Genomic DNA, 20,913 nt, shown 5'->3' on the forward strand with positions numbered 1-20,913 from the left:
CCAGTAACCATTGCCGACAGCACGATAACCTTCTTACCCGAGGACTGCCAGCACGGCACCTCGGCAGGAGATGCCCCCTTCGTCATATCAGCCCGAATCGGAACAGGACTAGTAAGAAGAATACTCGTGGACACGGGTGCCGACTCCAATATCCTCTTCCGAGGAGCCTTCGACAAACTCGGGCTCCGCAACGACAACCTCCAAACGCATCGCCACGGCGTCACGGGCCTCGGAGATAACTTCCTCAAACCAGACGGCTCGGTCACCCTCCCCATCACCATAGGAACAAGCAATCAGAGAAAGACGATCCTATCCGAATTCGTCGTCCTAAAAGACTCCACAGCCTATAACGTCATTCTCGGGAGAAAAACAATTAACGACTTCTCGGCAGTCATCTTCACCAAATACCTCCTCATGAAATTCAAAGCCGATGACGGCACCATCGGAACCATTCACGGAGACCGAGAAGTTGCAGCCGAATGCGACAACAATAGCTTAGCTCTAAGGAAAAAATACCGGGACGCGGCCGGAATATTCCTTGCCGACCTAGACGCACGGCTTGACGGCCAACCTAGACCGGAACCAGAAGGGGACATGGAAAAACTACAAATAGGGCCAACCAAAGATGAATACACGTTCATCAATAGAAACCTCCCACACGACCTCAAAGAAGAACTCTCTCAACTTTTGAAACAAAACAGAGACCTATTCGCATTCACACCAGCCGACATGCCGGGAATAAGTCCCGATCTAATGTCTCACCATCTGGCAGTAGACCCCCTAGCCAAACCCGTGGCGCAAAGAAGACGGAAAATGTCACCAGACCGAGCCGCCGAGGTCCAAAAACAAGTAAAAGCCCTGCTCGAAGCCAACTTCATCCGAGAACTCCCTTACACGACCTGGCTAGCCAACGTCGTACTAGTTAAAAAGACTAACGGGAAGTGGCGAATGTGCGTTGATTACACAGATCTCAACAAAGCATGTCCGAAAGACGCCTTCCCCCTACCAAACATCGACGGACTAGTAGATGCAGCATCCGGACACCGGTACCTCAGCTTCATGGACGCATACTCCGGCTACAACCAGATCCCGATGCACCGACCAGACGAAGAAAAAACAGCATTCATCACCCCAGACGGAACCTACTGCTATAAAGTAATGCCCTTCGGCCTGAAAAACGCCGGAGCCACCTATCAGCGACTCGTAAACAAGATATTTCGCAACCTAACCGGGAACAAAATAGAAGTCTACATCGATGATATGCTCGCCAAAACGGAATCCGGGGAGCAACTAACCGACGATCTAACGGTCATAATGAACACCTTGCGAAAGCACCAAATGCGACTCAACCCAACAAAGTGCGCTTTCGGAATGGAAGCAGGAAAATTCCTCGGATTCATGATCACACAACGCGGAGTTGAGGCAAACCCGGAAAAATGCCGTGCCGTCCTGGAGATGACAAGTCCCAAGAACCTCAAAGATATCCAAAAGCTCACCGGCCGACTAACCGCACTATCCCGGTTCCTCGGAGCCTCAGCACAAAAGGCAATTCCTTTTTTCAAACTTATGAAAAAAGGGATTCCGTTCAAATGGGAGAAAGAATGCGAAGAAGCTTTCCAACACTTCAAAAAGGTCCTAACAGAACCTCCAATCCTTGCAAAACCTCAAACAGGGGAAACACTATACTTGTACCTCTCCATAACGAAAGAAACAATCGCAGCAGCACTCGTCCGGGAAAACGAGAAAAAGGAACAAAAACCCATATACTTCATAAGCAAGGTGCTACAAGACACGGAAGCCCGTTATTCACGACTAGAAAAACTGGCTTTCGCACTCCTCTCGGCATCCCGACGACTACGACAATACTTCCAGGCCCACCCCATAACGGTCCGAACCGACCAAACAGTCAAACAAGTATTACAAAAACCCGACCTAGCAGGAAGAATGCTAGCATGGTCCATCGAGCTATCCCAATTCCAGATCAGGTTCGAGCCCCGAAACGCCATCAAAGCACAAGCCTTGGCCGACTTCATCGCCGAAATGACTCCGACGAAGCTGACACCCGAACCATGGAAACTGCACGTCGATGGCTCATCAAACTCCACTCACGGAGGCGCCGGAATCATACTCGAAAACCAAAATGGGATCACAATTGAACAATCAATAAGATACGACTTTCCAGTATCAAACAACCAAGCAGAATACGAAGCCCTTTTGGCAGGCCTAAACCTAGCTCGGGAAGTCGGCGCCAAGATACTCGAGGTTAACACCGATTCCCAGGTGGTATGCTCCCAAATCAACGGGAGCTACCAAACCCGGGACCCCCTGCTCCAACAATACCTTAAAAAAGTAAGTGAAACAAAAGAAGGATTCGAAAACGTCTCCATACATCACGTCCCCAGGGAACGAAACGCCAGGGCGGATCTACTTTCCAAACTAGCCAGCACGAAGTCAGGACACGGCAACAGATCGCTAATCCAGGAGGTCGTTAAGTCGCCTTCCGTATCAACGGAAATCAACGCACACCTAACATCCTCAAATCGGGAATCTTGGACATACCCGATCTTGCAATATCTCCGCGACGGAATCCTACCACCAGACCCGAAAGAAGAGAGGAAGATAAAAAGAGAAGCCGCTAACTACACCATCATAGCAGGACAGCTATACAAACGCGGATTCTCGCAACCCCTACTCAAATGTGTAGAATCCGAGGACACGGAATATATACTCCGCGAAATCCACGAAGGCTGCTGCGGTCACCACATCGGAGGAAAAATGCTAGCCCAAAAAATCATCAGGGCCGGCTACTTCTGGCCCACAATCATTCGAGATTCCATACAACTCACAAAAAGCTGCGACAAATGCCAAAAGCATGCCAATATCCACCAAGCCGCCCCACACCAACTCAGCGTTATATCGGCTGAACGGCCATTCGGCAGTTGGGGGATCGACCTCGTCGGGCCCTTCCCCACGGCACCCGGCCAACTTAGATATCTCATCGTCGCCATAGACTACTACACCAAATGGATTGAAGCCGAACCCCTGGCCTCCATCACGGCAACCCAATGCCGGAAATTCGTCTGGCGACAGATCATTACTCGGTTCGGAATTCCCGAAGTCATCATCTCCGACAACGGAACCCAATTCACAGACAAAAAATTCAGAGAACTCTTAGAAGGATTGCACGTATCCCATCGCTTCAGCTCGGTAGAACATCCCCAAACAAACGGACAGGTGGAATCCGCCAACAAAATTATCGTCAAAGGACTTAAAAAACGACTTGACGAAGCCAAGGGATTGTGGGCAGACGAGTTGGGATCAGTCCTATGGTCATACCGAACAACACCCCAAACAAGCACGGGAGAAACGCCCTTCCGACTCACATACGGCGTAGAAGCTGTCATCCCAGTAGAAATCGGAGACCCCAGCCCCAGAAAAACGGTTGGAGGTAACGACGAAGAAGCAGAACGAGACCTCATAGACGAGGCAAGAAGCATAGCCCACGTCAAAGAATTAGCACTCAAACAAAGGATCAGCCTAAGGTATAATCACGGCGTCATCCGACGAGAATTCGCGGACAACGACCTCGTCCTACGACGAAACAACATCGGCCTCCCGACCCCAGGAGAAGGAAAGCTCGCACCCAACTGGGAAGGACCATACAGGGTCAAGGCCGTAATAGGAAAAGGAGCGTATAAACTCGAACGACTAGACGGCAGCGAAATACCAAGAACTTGGAACGCGGCCAACCTACGAAGATACTATACTTAAATAAGTCACTCTTTATTTTTTCTTTTAATCACCCTTTATTTCCCTTTATTTTTTATTGTTCATTGTCTTTTAGAACCTCGGGTACTCTTTCCCTCACGAAGGGTTTTAACGAGGCCCAACTATTCAAATAAAATTCTTTACAAGTTATTTTCACTTCATCCCCATTACAAGTCACTACTGTTTCTTAAAACACCAAACGAAGACACGGCCATCGCTGGAGGACTGATCACCCTCCAGGCCGAACACACGGGTACCCAAAAAACCGACCAAACAAACGGTTATGATAAACGAAACACCTAAGGCCCGAACGGCTAAACAAAACATCCAAAAAACGGATCATACGAAGACCTAAAAAACGGTCATAAATTTCACACAAAACAAAGTTACGGCTCTCAAGCCACTAGAAACAAATCTACACATAGTTCAAAACTAAATACAAAACAACTATTCAAATATCAACAATCCGCCCATCACGGACGGTCTTGAATGCTCCCGTCATAGACACATCCACACCAGGGGCCAACACCTGAAATTGCGCCTTCATCGTCTCCTCGGTTGCAGCAACGGCCTCCCCAGCATCAGCCAACAAAGCCGCTTTCTCCTTCTTCAAGGCTTCGACCTCAGCCTTCAGAGTTTCCGACTCGGCGAGAAGCAAGGCAGCTTGAGAACTCGCATCCGAGGAACGTTTCCGCTCTTCAGCCAGTTGAGAAAGAAGCGAAGTCTCAACACCGGCAAGGCGGAGTATCTCCGCCCCGGAATCCTCCGACGACTTCTCCGCCTTCTCCTTCGCAGTCTTCGCAGCCTCAAGCTCTTCCTTCAACTTGCTCACATCGGTTTGGGCCTGCCGAAGCTTCTTTTCCAACAAACCCACTTGAGCCATCACAGGCTCGGCCTTCCGAACAACCACGGCAGAACGAAGAAGAGCACGATAAACCGACTCAGCCTGAAACGAGACGTCACAACCATCAAAAAATGACTCCGTTCCAGGCATTAAGTGCTGATCAATGAAACCCGTGGCATCAAAACGCCGATCCATCACACTAGGGACCAAGCCCTCCTCTTCAAAAGTTTCACTACCCGGCTCCTCCGGCCTACTTCTCTTCCGAGAAGCCTCGGTAGAAGCCAGTACAACGACTTCCGGCGATCCGGGAGGAGCTTCAACGCCAGTGTGCACCCCCGAAGAAACCACCTCTTGAGGAACAGCCTGAGAATCTGCGGCTGGAGTCGGAGCCGAAGAAGGAGACGACGACCCCTCCCCCCGACCCAACGCTGCCCTCAACCTCGCCAAAGTAGTCAGCCCTCCAGCCATCTCAACTAAAAAAGAAACAAGAAAGGAGTTATTACAAAAAAAAAAAAAAGAAAGAAGAAGAAGAAGGAAGCAAAACACACCAATATATGTCCGACACGCCTCAGGATCCCCCATAACGTCTCGAGGACTTAACGGGCGTTCACCAAACAAATGCCACAAAACTTTGGCAATATCCTTATCCTCCCGAGACAAATCATCGTATGAGATCTTAGTTAAAACCGACGGCCCGGCACCAAAATTCCAATAGGTCGGAAACCGGCGCTCGCCCTCCAAAGTAAGCCAAAACGGGTGGTGCCCCCGAACGGGGCGCACCTTAAAGTACTCCCATTTAAATCCATGAAACGAATCTTCAAACAACCTGAAGATCCGGCGATGGGGCTGAGCACGAAACGACATATATCCTTTCTTGTGCTTCCCCTCCTTAGTCGGAAGAGTGCACAAGAAAAGAAAGAGGAAAACGGGAACCGAGGCCGGGAGCTCAAGGTACTGGCACACCAACTCAAAACACCGAACAGCCGCCCAGCTGTTCGGATGAAGCTGAGACGGTGCCACGGAACACCGGCTAAGCAAACCCTGAACAAAAGGCGAGAACGGGAACCGCACACCGAGCCGAGTAAACATGGACTCATAAACCCACATCCAGTCCGGCACGGTGGGTGAACGGAGGTTCAAGTAGCAAACGCGCTCGTCGGCATCAGGAAGGACGAGCTCGTATCGCCCCTCCTCTTCACCACCGCCACAAATCGCCCCCCGATCGCGGAGCCGTTGGAGATCATCCTCCGTCATCCGCGACGGAACGCCCCATACATCACTGGTCACCCAACCGTAGCGATTGGGGACGCCCCTGGAAGGGGCTACCGGGGCACCCACACTCTCATTTCGCCGACGCTGCATACCTAAAACAAGGGAGGAGCACCACCATCAGCCTACCAACTCCGCACAATATCAAAAAACAAAAACCTAAACACCACTACAAAGCAAAGCAGAAAATGGCGGTGCTCAGCCCCTTCCCCAAACTCAAAACGCCAAACACAGCAAAACGCAACAGGCGCAGCAGGCACGGAAAGGTCACGTCAAAGACCAAAATGCGGTCAGGACAGATCCTTTACCGAACGAAATCGAGAAACCGACCTCGTCACCAAACGAACACTCGAAGACACGATGAGAGAACATCTCAAACTCTCAGCGAGAAACCGACCTCACTCGCTCTCCCGCTGCGGGGGCAACTGTTACGGATCCGGCCCACGGACCCCGGACCCATGACCAAAACCCGAACCCGGCTTACCGGGTCAACCCATCCCGACTTTCTAGAAGGCACCGAATCGGCCCTCTAGATCCTCTAACTAACTTTCGAATTCAAACATCTCCCTTATCTTAAGCAAATAAGATAAGATAAGATTATCACCATCACCTATAAATAGAGGACCCAGGTCCCTCCAGGTATTCATTCATTCCACACACCTTATACCTCTTAGATCTATTCTGACTTGAGCGTCGGAGTGTCTTTGCAGGTACCCCCCCGCTCCATCAGGGCCGTCCTACATCCGATCCGACCCGCAGGTTCCCGATCCTCCTCTCAACCCGTATCAGAAGCATTCTGTACAAATAGTATTAATATTTTTTATATTTATAATTAATTTAATTTTCTTCAAATAATTTAAAAATATAAATTGTTAAATTTAAATTTTAAATAGATATAATTTAAATTAACAATATAATTTAATTTAATAAAAATAAATAGACTTATATTATTGTATTAATATAATTAATTATATTTATTTGATTAAAAAAATTAACAATTTAAAATTATTAATTTTAAATTAAGAAAAATATGGTTTATTTAAAATAATAAGAGTATATTTATTTAAAATTTAAATTTAAAATTTTAAGATGTTTATGGTGAGAAGAAAACAAGATAACCTTTAGTAGGAGCGAAAGGACATGGATATGAAGAAAGAAGCTCTTGCCATCTCCTAAGGTCCCCTTTCACTCCCAACCTCTTATCCCTACAAAGATGTTCACACTTTTCATTCTCCTTCTCACTCACCGCCATAACCATAACATACACAAACACCATCATGTCTTCCTTCTCTGTTCGCTTTCTCACCCCACCACCATGCTCCCCCTCCTCCCTCTCTTGCCGCCCGAAGACACCAACATGCCTCTCAGCCACCACTCCCACGGCGGCTCCGGCCACGTCTCCTCCTCCTCCTCCTTCGGAGGTGGACGCCTCCAGGTTGGAGCCTAGAGTGGAGCAAAGAGACGGTTACTGGGTTCTGAAAGAAGAGTACAGGGGAGGCATCAACCCTCAGGAGAAGGTGAAGCTTGAATCGGACCCAATGAAGCTTTTCATGGAGAATGGTATTGAACAACTTTCTAAGATGTCTCTTGAGGAGATTGAGAGATCTAAGCTTACCAAAGATGATATTGATGTTAGGCTCAAATGGCTTGGACTTTTCCATAGGAGAAAGCATCAATGTAAGTCTAACTATATATATGCGTATATTTCTCATCATCAACCTTTATTTCTTAATTTTTCTTCCAACAATTGATTTTTCTTCTTTCGTAATATGTTTTGGTTTAGTTGTCTAATCATATAATCTTGAAAAAGACTAGTTTGAAGAGAGCACATTCATTTAGTTAGGTTCTTTGTTTTTAACTGTTGATTGTGGTGTTTGTATAATCTTTGTATCATCGTGCTTCTTTTTCTTTTGTTTTGAACTAACAATATGTCTTATGAAAATGATAGATAAATCTAAAACTGTTATATTCTTTAATTTATTCATGTTTTACATCTTCATGCCAACATTTTCACATGATCACATCTTTGTGTATATAGTAACCACGTGTAAGTAAAATCACAAATATAGTAAGTATAATTCTTCTCATCATCATTTAGGTTACAAACTATAATAAATAAGGTGAGATGTTTCTATTTGAAGATGATGATTGAAAATTGAAATTGTTATATTATTTGATTAAATTTTTTAATTATACGTTTTCATATTTTCCCGTGACACGATCATATCTCTGTATAAAGAGAAAATATAGGAAACCAATTTTTAGTTAGTTAAGATTACTAGATTAGTTAATCATAATTTAAGATTGATTATTTAAAATCTAAAATTTGATATAAACAAAATACTTTTAAAAAAGTTAGCTGATATCAGCCGAATAAAGTTTGTTACCTAATATTACACAAATTATATGTTGGATTGGTGAAATTCAGATGGAAGGTTCATGATGAGGCTGAAGCTTCCAAACGGAATAACAACAAGCGCGCAGACGCGGTACTTAGCAAGCGTGATAAAGAAGTATGGAAAAGATGGTTGTGCCGACGTGACGACAAGGCAGAACTGGCAAATCAGAGGAGTGGTGCTGTCTGACGTGCCGGAAATCTTGAAAGGTCTGGCAGAGGTTGGTTTGACAAGTTTGCAGAGTGGGATGGACAATGTGAGGAACCCTGTTGGTAACCCTCTTGCTGGCATTGACCCTCGTGAGATTGCTGATACAAGACCTTACACCAACTTGTTGTCACAATTTATTACCAATAATTTTCTTGGCAATCCTGCTGTCTCTAACTTGTAAGTACCAACTATACTAACAAATATTTCACACTTAATGTACTCATTTTGTTCTATTATTAGATTTGTTGAGTTTAGTTTTATACTCTGTTTAATGATAGGGAAGTGAAATTCAACTTGCTATATGAAAAAGGTATGTTCTATGGTGCTTACAAATTACACATATCTTAACTTCATAAAAAAGTGAGTCTCACATTCAGACAATTCACACACAAAATTTGTAGGCATCCTAGAATTTACCCTATAAAAAAATAACTATACAGTGTTAGATATATCTTTCATGTACTTTTATGACTACAAGATATTATAACCCAAGAAAAACTTACTTGATAGTGCATGTTAAATATAATCAAATTATAAAGTATTAAGTACAGATATTATAGATTAACATGAGGTTATATGAATATCATAAAACCATATCATGTGTATTATCTCACTGTTTATTCAAAAATGCATGGGAAACAATAGAAAATAAGTCTAAAGCACCTAATTTGATCATTGCTTTAGTAGTTGTTTTGATAATTTAAATTTGTGACCTTGAAGTCAATGGATACAACTCAACCGTGACTCTAAGGTACCTCTTCTAGGTCCACTGTTAAATGAATAGTAAAAAATTTACGCAACATAAAAGTTATATAAAAATTTAACATAACAAAAATTAATCATGATTTTGCCAAAATTGTATTATATATTTATGTAAGAATATAATACTTTGTTTGGTAGATATTAGGCACTACTATTTACTAACAAGTAACAACATAGTGGCAGAGTGTTAATGCGTGTAAATGCAGGCCAAGGAAGTGGAATGTGTGCGTGGTAGGGTCTCATGAACTGTATGAGCATCCACACATAAATGATTTGGCTTACATGCCTGCCAACAAGGATGGCCGTTTTGGATTCAACCTATTGGTTGGTGGTTTCTTCAGTGCTAAGAGATGCGCAGAGGCAGTTCCACTTGATGCATGGGTCTCAGCTGATGATGTTATCCCACTTTGCAAGGCTGTTCTTGAGGCCTTTAGGGATCTTGGCTTCAGAGGCAACCGACAGAAAACTAGGATGATGTGGTTAATTGATGAACTCGTAAGTTTCCCTTTTTATACTTTCATCTAATGTTTTTGTTTTGGTTTTGCCACTTCTTGCTTTCTTATTGTTTTGGTTTCATAAAATACATTGTTAAGAATTTAATTTTAATATACTGTTACTAAAAATAATTATCTTTTACATTGACTGGATAAATAGTTATCTAAAAGAATGAATATGATTAAATGATTCTGTAAAATTACAGTATTAGTTTATCAAAATTAAACTCATAAACAAATGTGATTGTAATTTGAAATATATTTTCTCTGGGTGTGAATGCTGGAATCAACATGACAGGTTATCCAAGTATAACATATATATCCTCTGTTTTTGAATGCAACTTCTTGTCTAGTTCTTATGCAGGGGATAGGAGTAGGACAATACAATAATAAACTCATGCAATTCACTTCTTGCCTTATGTCAAAGTCAAACAAGTACATTGTGGGATGATTTAATTACAACAACAACAACAACAACAAAGCCTTGTCCCACTAAGTGGGGTCGGCTACATGAATCAAACGACGCCATTGTGCTCTGTCATGTATCATGTCTACAGAGAGACCGTTTACATGTAGATCTCGTTTGACCACCTCACGGATGGTCTTCTTAGGTCTTCCTCTGCCTTTCGCTCTTTGTCCATCTTCCATCTCATCCACCCTCCTGACTGGATGTTCTATCGGTCTTCTTCCCACATGTCCAAACCACCTGAGACGCGATTCAACCATCTTTTCCACAATGGGTGCTACTCCAACTCTCTCCCTTATATCTTCATTCCTTATTTTATCCAATCGCGTATGACCACTCATCCATCTCAACATCTTCATCTCTGCCACACTCAGCTTATGTTCGTACTCCCCTTTAGCCGCCCAACACTCCGTACCATACAGCATAGCCGGTCTTATAGCGGTGCGATAGAATTTACCTTTAAGTTTTAAAGGCACTTTTTTGTCGCATATAAAACCAGATGCACTCCGCCATTTTGACCAACCTGCTTGGATCCTATGATTTACATCCTGTTCAATCTCTCCATTATCCTGTATGATGCACCCAAGATACTTAAAACTTTTAACTTTTCGTAGGATGTTTTCTCCAATCTTCACCTCTATATTGGAGTTTTCCCTTCTCAGACTGAATTTACATTCCATATATTCCGTCTTGTTACGGCTTATGCGCAGACCATACACTTCTAGAGCTTCTCTCCATAACTCCAACTTCTTATTTAGGTCTTCCCTTGACTCTCCCATAAGGACGATATCATCGGCAAAAAGCATGCACCATGGCACAGGCTCTTGGATGTGCTCTGTGAGTACTTCCAAGACTAATGTGAAAAGGTATGGACTTAAGGATGATCCCTGGTGTAATCCTATACCAATAGGGAATTCCTCTGTCACACCACCTTGAGTCTTCACACTAGTTGTGGCCCCATCATACATGTCTTTGATTGCCCGAATATATGCGATCCTTACTCTCCTCTTTTCTAAAACCTTCCATAAGACCTCCCTTGGTACCCTATCATACGCTTTTTCCAAATCAATAAACACCATGTGCAGATCCCTTTTATTACTACGATACCTCTCCATCATCCTTCTTAATAGGTATATCGCTTCAGTGGTAGATCTGCCTGGCATAAATCCAAATTGGTTCTCTGTTACTTGTGTCTCTTTTCTCAACCTCCGTTCTATCACCCTTTCCCATAACTTCATAGTATGACTCATAAGCTTAATCCCTCTATAGTTTCCGCAACTTTGTATATCCCCCTTATTCTTGTAGATAGGTACCAAGGTGCTCTTTCTCCACTCATCAGGCATCTTCTTTGACCTTAAAATCTCATTAAAAAGCTTGGTTAACCAGTTGATGCCTTTTCCTCCAAGACCCTTCCAAACCTCAATCGGGATATTATCAGGTCCTACTGCCCTGCCATTTTTCATCTGCTTTAGAGCCTCTTTTACCTCGAAGTCTCGAATCCTTCGATAGTAGTCAAAGTTTTGATCTTCTTCCCTTGTGCATAATCGACCAAGGCTCGGAAGAGTCTTCTGTCCCTCATTAAATAACTCGTAGAAGTAGCTCTTCCACCTTTCATTAATCTTCTCCTCTTGAGCCAACACCTCTCCATCCTTATCCTTTATGCACTTAACCTGATCCAAATCTCTCGTTCTTCTTTCCTGACTCTTTGCGATTCTATATATACATTTTTCTCCTTCTTTCATGCCCAAAGACTGGTAGAGACCCTCATATGCTCTTGTCCTTGCTTCACTTACAGCCACTTTTGTCTCTTTCTTAGCCGCCTTATATTTTTCCCAGTTATCTGCATTGCGGCATAAAGACCACTCTTTAAAGCATTTCCTTTTTATCTTTATCTTTTCTTGTATACTTGCATTCCACCACCAGGACTCCTTGTCTCTTGGTCCTATTCCTTTAGATTCACCAAAACTTTCTTTTGCTGTTCTTCTAATAACTTCTGCCATCTCCCTCCACATCTCTTCCGCGCTTCCATTCCCATCCCACTTTGCCTCTTCTCCTACCCGTCTTAGGAAGCTTCTTTGTTCCTCACCTTTCATCCGCCACCACCTCGTCCTTGGGTTCTTCGTATGATGTCTTTTCCTCAACTTTTGCTCAACGCGAAAATCCATGATGAGCACCCTATGTTGTGTTGTCAAACTCTCTCCCGGGATAATTTTACAGTTAATGCAAAATTTCCGGTCGACTCTCCTCAACAAGAAGAAGTCGATTTGAGAGCTTGTCATGCCACTCTTATAGGTTATAAGATGTTCGTCTCTCTTTTTAAAATATGTATTTGCGATGAGAAGATCAAAAGTTGAGGAAAAGTCCAAAATAGTTTTACCTTCGGCATTGATCACCCCGAAACCATGGCCTCCGTGAATACTCCCATATCCAGTCACTTCTCTCCCAACATGGCCATTTAAATCTCCTCCTAAGAAAATCTTATCTCCCAAAGGTATGCCTTGAACCAAACTCTCTAGATCCTCCCAAAACCTTATCTTGTGTTGTTCGTCTGAACCCACTTGCGGTGCATAGGCGCTAATCACATGGAAAGCACCTCCCTCTACCACTAGTTTGATAGAGATGATCCGATCTCCCACCCTCTTGACATCCACTACGTCCTTCTTCCACTGCTTATCCACAATTATTCCAACCCCATTCCTATTTTTCACCTTTTCTGTATACCAAAGTTTGAAACCAGAAGTATCCAACTCCCTAGCCTTTGCACCAACCCATTTCGTTTCTTGTAGGCACATAATGTTAATCTTCCTCCTTGTCATGGTGTCCACCACCTCCATGGACTTTCCTGTTAGAGTGCCTATGTTCCATGTCCCAAATCTCAACCTTCTGTCGTTTCGACCTTTATCTTTTCCTTTGTGAACTAGCTTATTTACCCTCGTCCGTTCACGAAAACGCGAGAACCCTTGCTCATTTAACACTACATCCGGGCACCGATGCAGCGGCTCTTGCTTCGACACCGTACTCGAGCCATACGACGCGTTGCTTCCGGGCAACGACCTAGCTTTAGCGCAATAATGTCTTTGATTCATGTCATGGGGGTTCGGCTATATTTTTATGTTGGTTGCCGAAGACCTAACACAACCCTCCTCCTTTATCCGGGCTTGGGACCGGCTATGTACCGCAAGTGTAACATAGGCGGAGTTTGTGGGATGATTTAATTATGTCAAAATAATCTTAAACCTGCCAAAAGTAGAGTTAAACCCAAAATGGTCCTTGAGATTGGCGTTTTGCACTGAAATCGTCTCTGAGATTTCAATTGCACCAATTACGTCCCTGAGATTGAAAAAAATGCACTATAATAGTCCCTGACTCATTTTCCATTAACGATGTGATGACATGGCATGATGACGTGGACTGTAAGTGACACGTGTCACTTCATGATTTGGCCACGTATAATGGTAGGATGATGTGGTGAGCAGTGACATGTGGCATGCTGACGTGGATGGTTGTGCCACGTGTCACAATGTTATTTGGCCACGTGTTCGGTTGTGCCACGTGTCGCAACAGTATTCGTCCACGTGTCATCCATTATGCCATCGTTGTATATGCACCAAATTAGTCCCTCACTTTGCATTAAGTAACTCATTTTAGTCCCTGAAATTGAATGTCGTGCACCAAACTAGTCCCTTCATCAATTTTTTCTCTTTTTTTCTATAAATTCAAAATTCTCAATATTTTTGAATGCATTAATTTCAATTCTATTTTTTCACACGTTCTTCAAATAAAAGTGTTTTTATAAAATATTTTTTCTCTTGCGAATACCCTATTTGCCGACTTGGAGTTAACGTGAAGGCTTTTCAAGCACCTTCACTACCATCTTCAACCTTTTTCAGTACTTTTATAAAATATTTTTTTTTCTTGCGGATACCTCTAATAGCTGCCGTCTTGGAGTTGACGTGAAGGCATTTCAAGCTTTCCTCATTATCATCTCCGACCTCTTTCGTCTAGACTGCAGAGATCAAAAGTGGTAGTGAGGGTGGTTGAAGTGCCTTCAATCTAGCTCATTTATACATAACGAAAACATATATTTCATAAGAAAAAATATTTATTTTAATTATTAATTTCTTGTTAAAAACACATTTTTTTTATGAAAAAAATGTGTCTAATCAATCATATAATTATTTTTTTATAATAACATCCTTATATATTACAAAATTTACCAATATTAAATTATTAAAAAAAGTTATATAATTAAAACTAAAATCTTAAAATTTTTCATAAAAGCACTTGTATTTAAACGATATATGAAAAAATAGAATTGAAATTAGTTTATCCAAGATATTAAAATTTTAAATTTGAAAAAATGAGAAAAAATTGGTGAAGGGACTAGTTTGGTGCACGACATTCAATTTCAGGGACTAAAATGAGTCACTTAATGCAAAGTGAGGGACTAATTTGGTGCATATACAACGATGGCATAATGGATGACACGTGGACGAATACTGTTGCGACACGTGGCACAATTGGACACATGGTCAAATAACATTGTGACACGTGGCACAACTATCCACATCAGCATGCCACGTGTCACTGGTCACCACATCATCTTACCATTACACGTGGCCAAATCATGAAGTGACACGTGTCACTTACAGTCCACGTCATCATGCCATGTCATCACGTCGTTAATGAAAAATGGGTCAGGGACTACTATGGTGCATTTTTTTCAATCTCAGGGACGTAATTGGTGCAATTGGAATCTCAAGGACGATTTCAGTGCAAAACGCCAATCTCAGGGACCATTTTGGGGTTTAACTCGCCAAAAGTAGTAGTAGTAATAAACTCATGCAATTTGTTAAACTCATGCAAAAGTAGTAGTAGTAATAAACCTGCCAAAAAATTTAAGAGATTAATTGGTTTGCGAAAATATTTTCTATTTTTTTGTTTTTATTTTTAAAAAATAATTTTTATTTTCAATTTTTTGCATTTTAAAAAAATATTAGAAACATAGAAATAGCGTTTTTTACTTTGTGCTATTTTTTAAAAATATTTTTATTGAAAATATTTTAATTTAATCAATCATATTTTCATGTTTTATTTTTATCATAGAAAATAAGGATAAAAATGCCTAAATCAATCAACCTCGAATATATTTGTTTTCCATTTATTAAATAAAAAAAAATTAAAATCTTCTACTAATATCTAATAGTAAATTTATCATGTATCCATAAAACACGTGTCAACTAAACCCTTAAATCAATACTAACCTTTCCTTTTTCTACATTAAAAATATTAACTCCTTAACATTTTTCTTTTTTAATTAGCAAAAAAAAATGTAGAAACGTAATAAGTGTTAGTGTGGAACAAATTCTGTTATAACTGAAATAACAGAAACAGAGAAGGGTAACACGAGTAGTAGTTAGAGTTGGTCTATAAATAGACTTGTGATATCGGTTTCTGTCACTTAGTGTAATTGAGATCATTAGTTCAGTTTTTACTCTTCAAGTTTTTAGTTTTCTTTCTTTCTTTTCTTCTTAAAACATCTCTACGATCTTTCTAACTCAAGAATCAACTTCAAAGCTTTTTTGTTTTTTTTTTTTTAAGATTTCATCTCTAACCCTGATAATAAGAAATATGTTGTATTATAGTAGATTTAGAGTGTGTTCTAAGAAAATATAATTTTTCATTTTTAATATTTTACATAAATTTTAAATATTTAATAAAAAATAAGTGACTTTAAATATTTTCAAAGCATGGAATAAATATTTTAAGAGCCATTATTTTACATTGAAATAGATTCTAGATCTTATATAATAAAAAAAAAAAATAGCGTCAATACTAGTTACTGATATAAAAATATCTTTGTGTTAAAGGGTTTATTTAACTGTTCTTAAAATATCTGTAAGTAAGTTTTTACTAAACATCTTATTTGTGGTAGAAATAACACATCTCTTATTTGATTTACTTTTGAATGCATGCATGTTCTTATATTGTCATTCACATTGGCAAATTACGCAGGGAATTGAAGTATTTAGGGCAGAAGTTGAGAAAAGAATGCCAGAGAAGAAGCTAGAAAGAGCATCACAAGAAGATCTAATTGACAAACAATGGGAAAGAAGAGATTACTTAGGAGTTCATCCACAGAAGCAAGAAGACCTAAGCTACGTCGGAATCCACATTCCGGTTGGCAGAATTCAAGCCGATGAACTGAACGAGCTAGCCCGTATAGCTGACGAGTACGGCACCGGAGAACTCCGCCTCACGGTGGAGCAAAACATAATTATCCCAAACATCCAAAACTCGAAACTCGAAACCTTACTTAAGGAGCCTTTACTGAAGGAAAGGTTCTCTCCAGAACCTTCTATTCTCATGAAAACGTTAGTTGCATGCACCGGTAACCAGTTCTGTGGACAAGCCATTATCGAGACAAAAGCAAGGGCGTTGAAAGTAACTGACGAAGTTGAGAGACACCTGTCGGTTTCGAGGCCTGTGAGAATGCATTGGACTGGGTGCCCTAATACTTGTGGGCAGGTTCAGGTTGCTGATATTGGATTCATGGGGTGCATGACTAGGGATGAAAATGGTAAGGCCGTTGAAGGGGTTGATATCTACTTAGGAGGGAAGATTGGAAGTGATTCTCATTTGGGTGAGGTTTATAAGAAGGGTGTCCCTTGTAAGGACCTAGTCCCCATAGTTGTGGACATTATGGTAAATAAATTTGGGGCTGTCCTAAGAAACAGGGAGGAAGGGGATGAATAAATTATATGACAAAGTGATGAGATGCTTGAAATAAAAGGGATGTCTCTTCTAGTATGATGTGAATGCATATATATATATATTTTTTTTTTTGGGATAGAATTTATTCTTTGCTGGTTTCTAAGTTAGAGGTTTACTTTTCTTGTAACTTACTTATCATGTAACATTAGCAAAATAAAGTTTGACCTTTCCAAAAGATCTAGGGTCATAACCAAAAAAAAAATATCTAGTCTCATTTTGGTTCATGCTCATGTAATATATCATCTTAATTGAATAAGTTTACTGGTAACTCTGTGTGAATGAAAAAATGTTTATTGAATGCACTAACCTTTTTTTATGATAATAAAAAAAAAATTACATATTAAAATTGGTTATTAAAATTAGCTACTATGTATCTATCTATTAGTAATACATTAAAATAGAATGTAAAATAGTCTTTAAATATACTGTTAACCTTTTAATTTTCTATCATTATGCCACGATAGATTAAATGATTAATTCACACAATTTAAATTAAATTACTTTTTAATCTTTTTAACTCTAATTGAAATACTTTTCAATTCTTTTACAGTTTTACTCTTTTTTTCTCATATCATTATTTATCAATCTTAAATTTTTAATATTAATTTTTAAATATAATTAAAAACAAAAACAAAAAATGGTTATTATTCCTATAATTTAGTATGTAATGAATTGACGTTATTGGCATTAATAAGAATAATCAAATGTTACTATAATCTTTCATATGTTTAATAATCTTTTATATGTTAATAAGAGCTCTAACGGCATGAATAATATCTGGTCTGGTGTAAATTATAACATACATTAAACTACTAATTGTAGATGTATATGAAATTTTTCTCATTTTTTGTTTATCTTTCTCATTTGTTTAGCAAGTAGAGTACTAACAGGTTTGGAATTATTCATACTAAACTTCTCTAAGACCTTCTCAATATATTTTTGTTGTGACAACCACATTTTCCCATTCTTCCTATCACGAGTGATACTCATGCCAAAAATTTTCTTTTCAAGACCCAAATCTTTCATAACAAAGGATCTGTTCAAGTCTTTCTTAAGACTTTCAATTATTTTAGTATCATGACCAATAATCAACATGTCATCAACATATAGTAAGAGAATTATAAAATCACAATCAAAGAATTTCTTAACATATATACAATGATCAGAAGAAGTCTTACTATACCCATGACCTTCCATGAAGGAATCAAACTTCGTGTTCAACTGCCTTGGCGCTTGCTTCACCCCATATAAGCTCTTCTTCAACTTGCATACAAGATGTTCCTTTCCTTTAACCCCAAAATCCTCTAGTTGCTCTATATAAATTTTTTCATCTATGTCACCGTGAAGGAATGCAATCTTCACATCAAGCTGCTCAATCTCTAAATTCAAGGTAGTTGCCAATCTAAGCACAACTCGAACAGAAGACATTTTTACAACTGGAGAGAAAATCTCCTCAAAATCAATACCTTTCTTTTACTCAAAACCTTTCACAACCAATCGAGATTTGTATTTTGGCCGTGAGACATTTCATCCGCTTTCAATTTGAACACCCATTTATTCTTGAATACTCTCTTACCCTTTGGTAGCATCACCAATTCAAACATATGATTCTCATGCAAGGATTTTATTTCTTCTTGCATGGCCTTCAACCAATCTTCCTTATGCTCATCAGACATAGCTTCCTGGTAGCTCTCTGGCTCCCCAGTCTCAGTGTTCATCACATACTTATGAGGAGAGTATTTTTTAGAAGGATGACGCTCTCTAGTAGATCTTCTCAATTCAGGCTCAACTGGTGGTTCAGGTGGGACTTTAACATCTGGTGAAACTTCTGCATCTGACACCTCAGGTCGAGGTGTAGGTTCATCATGTAAATCATCATCATCATTATCAACTTGTACATCTCTCCCATCAACAGGAGGTCTAGTGGAAGGACTAGGTTCATCATCAGCAGAACGTCTAACAGTTATTGTTGACTTATCCGTCTTCTCAAAATCTTCAATAGTTTGGTCTTCAAGAAAAATCACATTTCGGCTTCTAATTATTTTCTTGCTCACCGGATCCCATAATCTGTAACCAAAGTCTTCGTGACCATAACCCATGAAGATACACTGCTTTGACTTTCCATCAAGTTTGGACCTTTCATCTCTTGAAATGTGAACAAAAGCCCTACATCCGAACACTCGCAAGTGACTATAGGAGACATCTTTTCCTCTTCAAACTTTCTCTGGAACATCACCATTTAGTAGAACTGAAGGAGAAAGGTTGATGAAATCTATTGTTTCACCCTAAAAGGATTTAGGCAACTTTGCATGAGAGAGCATACACCTGACTTTATCATTGATAGTGCGATTCATTTTTTCTGTAACTTCATTATGTTAAGGAGTCTTAGGAACCATCTTCTCAAGCTTGATCACATGTCCTTTACAATACTCTTCAAACAGACCCCTGTATTCACCACCATTATCTGCTCTAACACATTTCAATTTTCTTCCTGTTTCTCTTTCAATACTTGCATGAAAGTGTTTGAAAATACCGAGCACATGGTCTTTAGATTTCAAAATAAAAGTCCACACTTTTCGAGAATAATCATCAATAAAAGTAACAAAATATGATACACCACCTAGTGTCTTAGCATCCATAATGCAAACATCAGTGTGAACTAAATCTAGAAAATGTGATCTCCTATGAAGTCCAGAATTATGAAATGATACTCTAGCATGCTTTCCAACAAAATAATGAGTATAAGTATTTAAAGTTGTACCTTTTACGGGAAGTGAGTGCTTCTTGGCTAAGACACTTAGTCCTTTCTCGCTCAAGTGACCAAGACGTATATGCCACAAATCAGAAGAGGAATCATCAGCTACATTCACTTCTTCTTTGCACAACTTTACTTGCAACTGGTAGAGAGTAGTGAGACTATTATCTTCTTTAGCAATAATGAGAGTCCCTTTGGTAATCTTGCATTTTTCACTACCAAAAGAAGTACAATACTCCTCTTGATCCAATGTCTTCACTGAAATAAGATTGAACCGGATATCTGGCGCAAACCTAACATTCTTCAACTGCAACTTGCATCCCATGTTGGTTCAAGCCACATATCATCCATACCAATGATATCACACACTCCTTTGTCTCCCAATTTAATCTTGCCAAAATTTCCAGCAGTATAGGAAGTGAAAAATACACGCCTCGGAATGACATGACATGAGGAACCAGAGTCCATAATCATCACAGACAAGATTCACATAATTCACATAATTATAAGAACATCTTCATAAACAATAGCAGCAATTTCTTTATCATTATCTTTACCTTTGTCTTCGTTTTTTCTCCTTGATTGTTCTCTTTTCAAGAACCCACAATACCTTTTTATATACCCCGACTTGCCACAATGGTTACACATGAACTCCTTTCTTGGCTTGTACTTTCCTCATAACTTGCTTCGACTCTCTGACTTGTCAGAACTGTGAGGTTTTGTACTTTGACTTCTCCCGCGTGACTCTGAAACAAGTGTTTCTGACTGGGAGGAGGCATTATTCAATCCTCACTCCCTTTTCTGTCTTTTTCATTCAACATGCTCTCTTTAACCATTGCTAACATCAACCTTCCTTTTGGAGCTGAGTTAGTCAGTGTTACAACCAAAACTTTCCAACTATCAGGCAAAGAGCTCAACAACAACAAAGCTTGCAGCTCATCATTCAAAGTGATTTCATTATTTGTCAGTTAGTTCATCGTCTCCTGAAAAGTACTCAAGTCCTCCGACATTGATTTACCTTCAATATACTTCATATTGACAAGCTTCTTAATCAAGAATGCTTTGTTTTACACATTCTTCCTCTCATACAACTCTTTCGATTTCTTCCACATCTTCTCGGCATTCGTTTCGGTGTCAACATGTGGATACATGCTAAGATCAAGACATTGCCTAAT

The 20,913-nt window shown here is 40.2% G+C and overlaps 1 protein-coding gene across 1 annotated transcript; it reads left to right on the forward strand.

Moving 5' to 3' along the window:
• Positions 1-7,015: 7,015 nt before the first annotated feature.
• LOC130955031 (ferredoxin--nitrite reductase, chloroplastic) lies at positions 7,016-17,289 on the forward strand. Its single transcript, XM_057881804.1, has 4 exons — positions 7,016-7,558; positions 8,310-8,664; positions 9,456-9,744; positions 16,225-17,289. The coding sequence occupies exons 1-4, from the start codon at positions 7,159-7,161 to the stop codon at positions 16,963-16,965; spliced, it is 1,785 nt and encodes a 594-aa protein (XP_057737787.1). The 5' UTR covers positions 7,016-7,158; the 3' UTR covers positions 16,966-17,289.
• The last annotated feature ends 3,624 nt before the right edge of the window (positions 17,290-20,913 follow it).

Source organism: Arachis stenosperma, chromosome 10 (genome assembly GCF_014773155.1).
Source record: "Arachis stenosperma cultivar V10309 chromosome 10, arast.V10309.gnm1.PFL2, whole genome shotgun sequence".
Taxonomy (NCBI): Eukaryota; Viridiplantae; Streptophyta; class Magnoliopsida; order Fabales; family Fabaceae; genus Arachis; species Arachis stenosperma.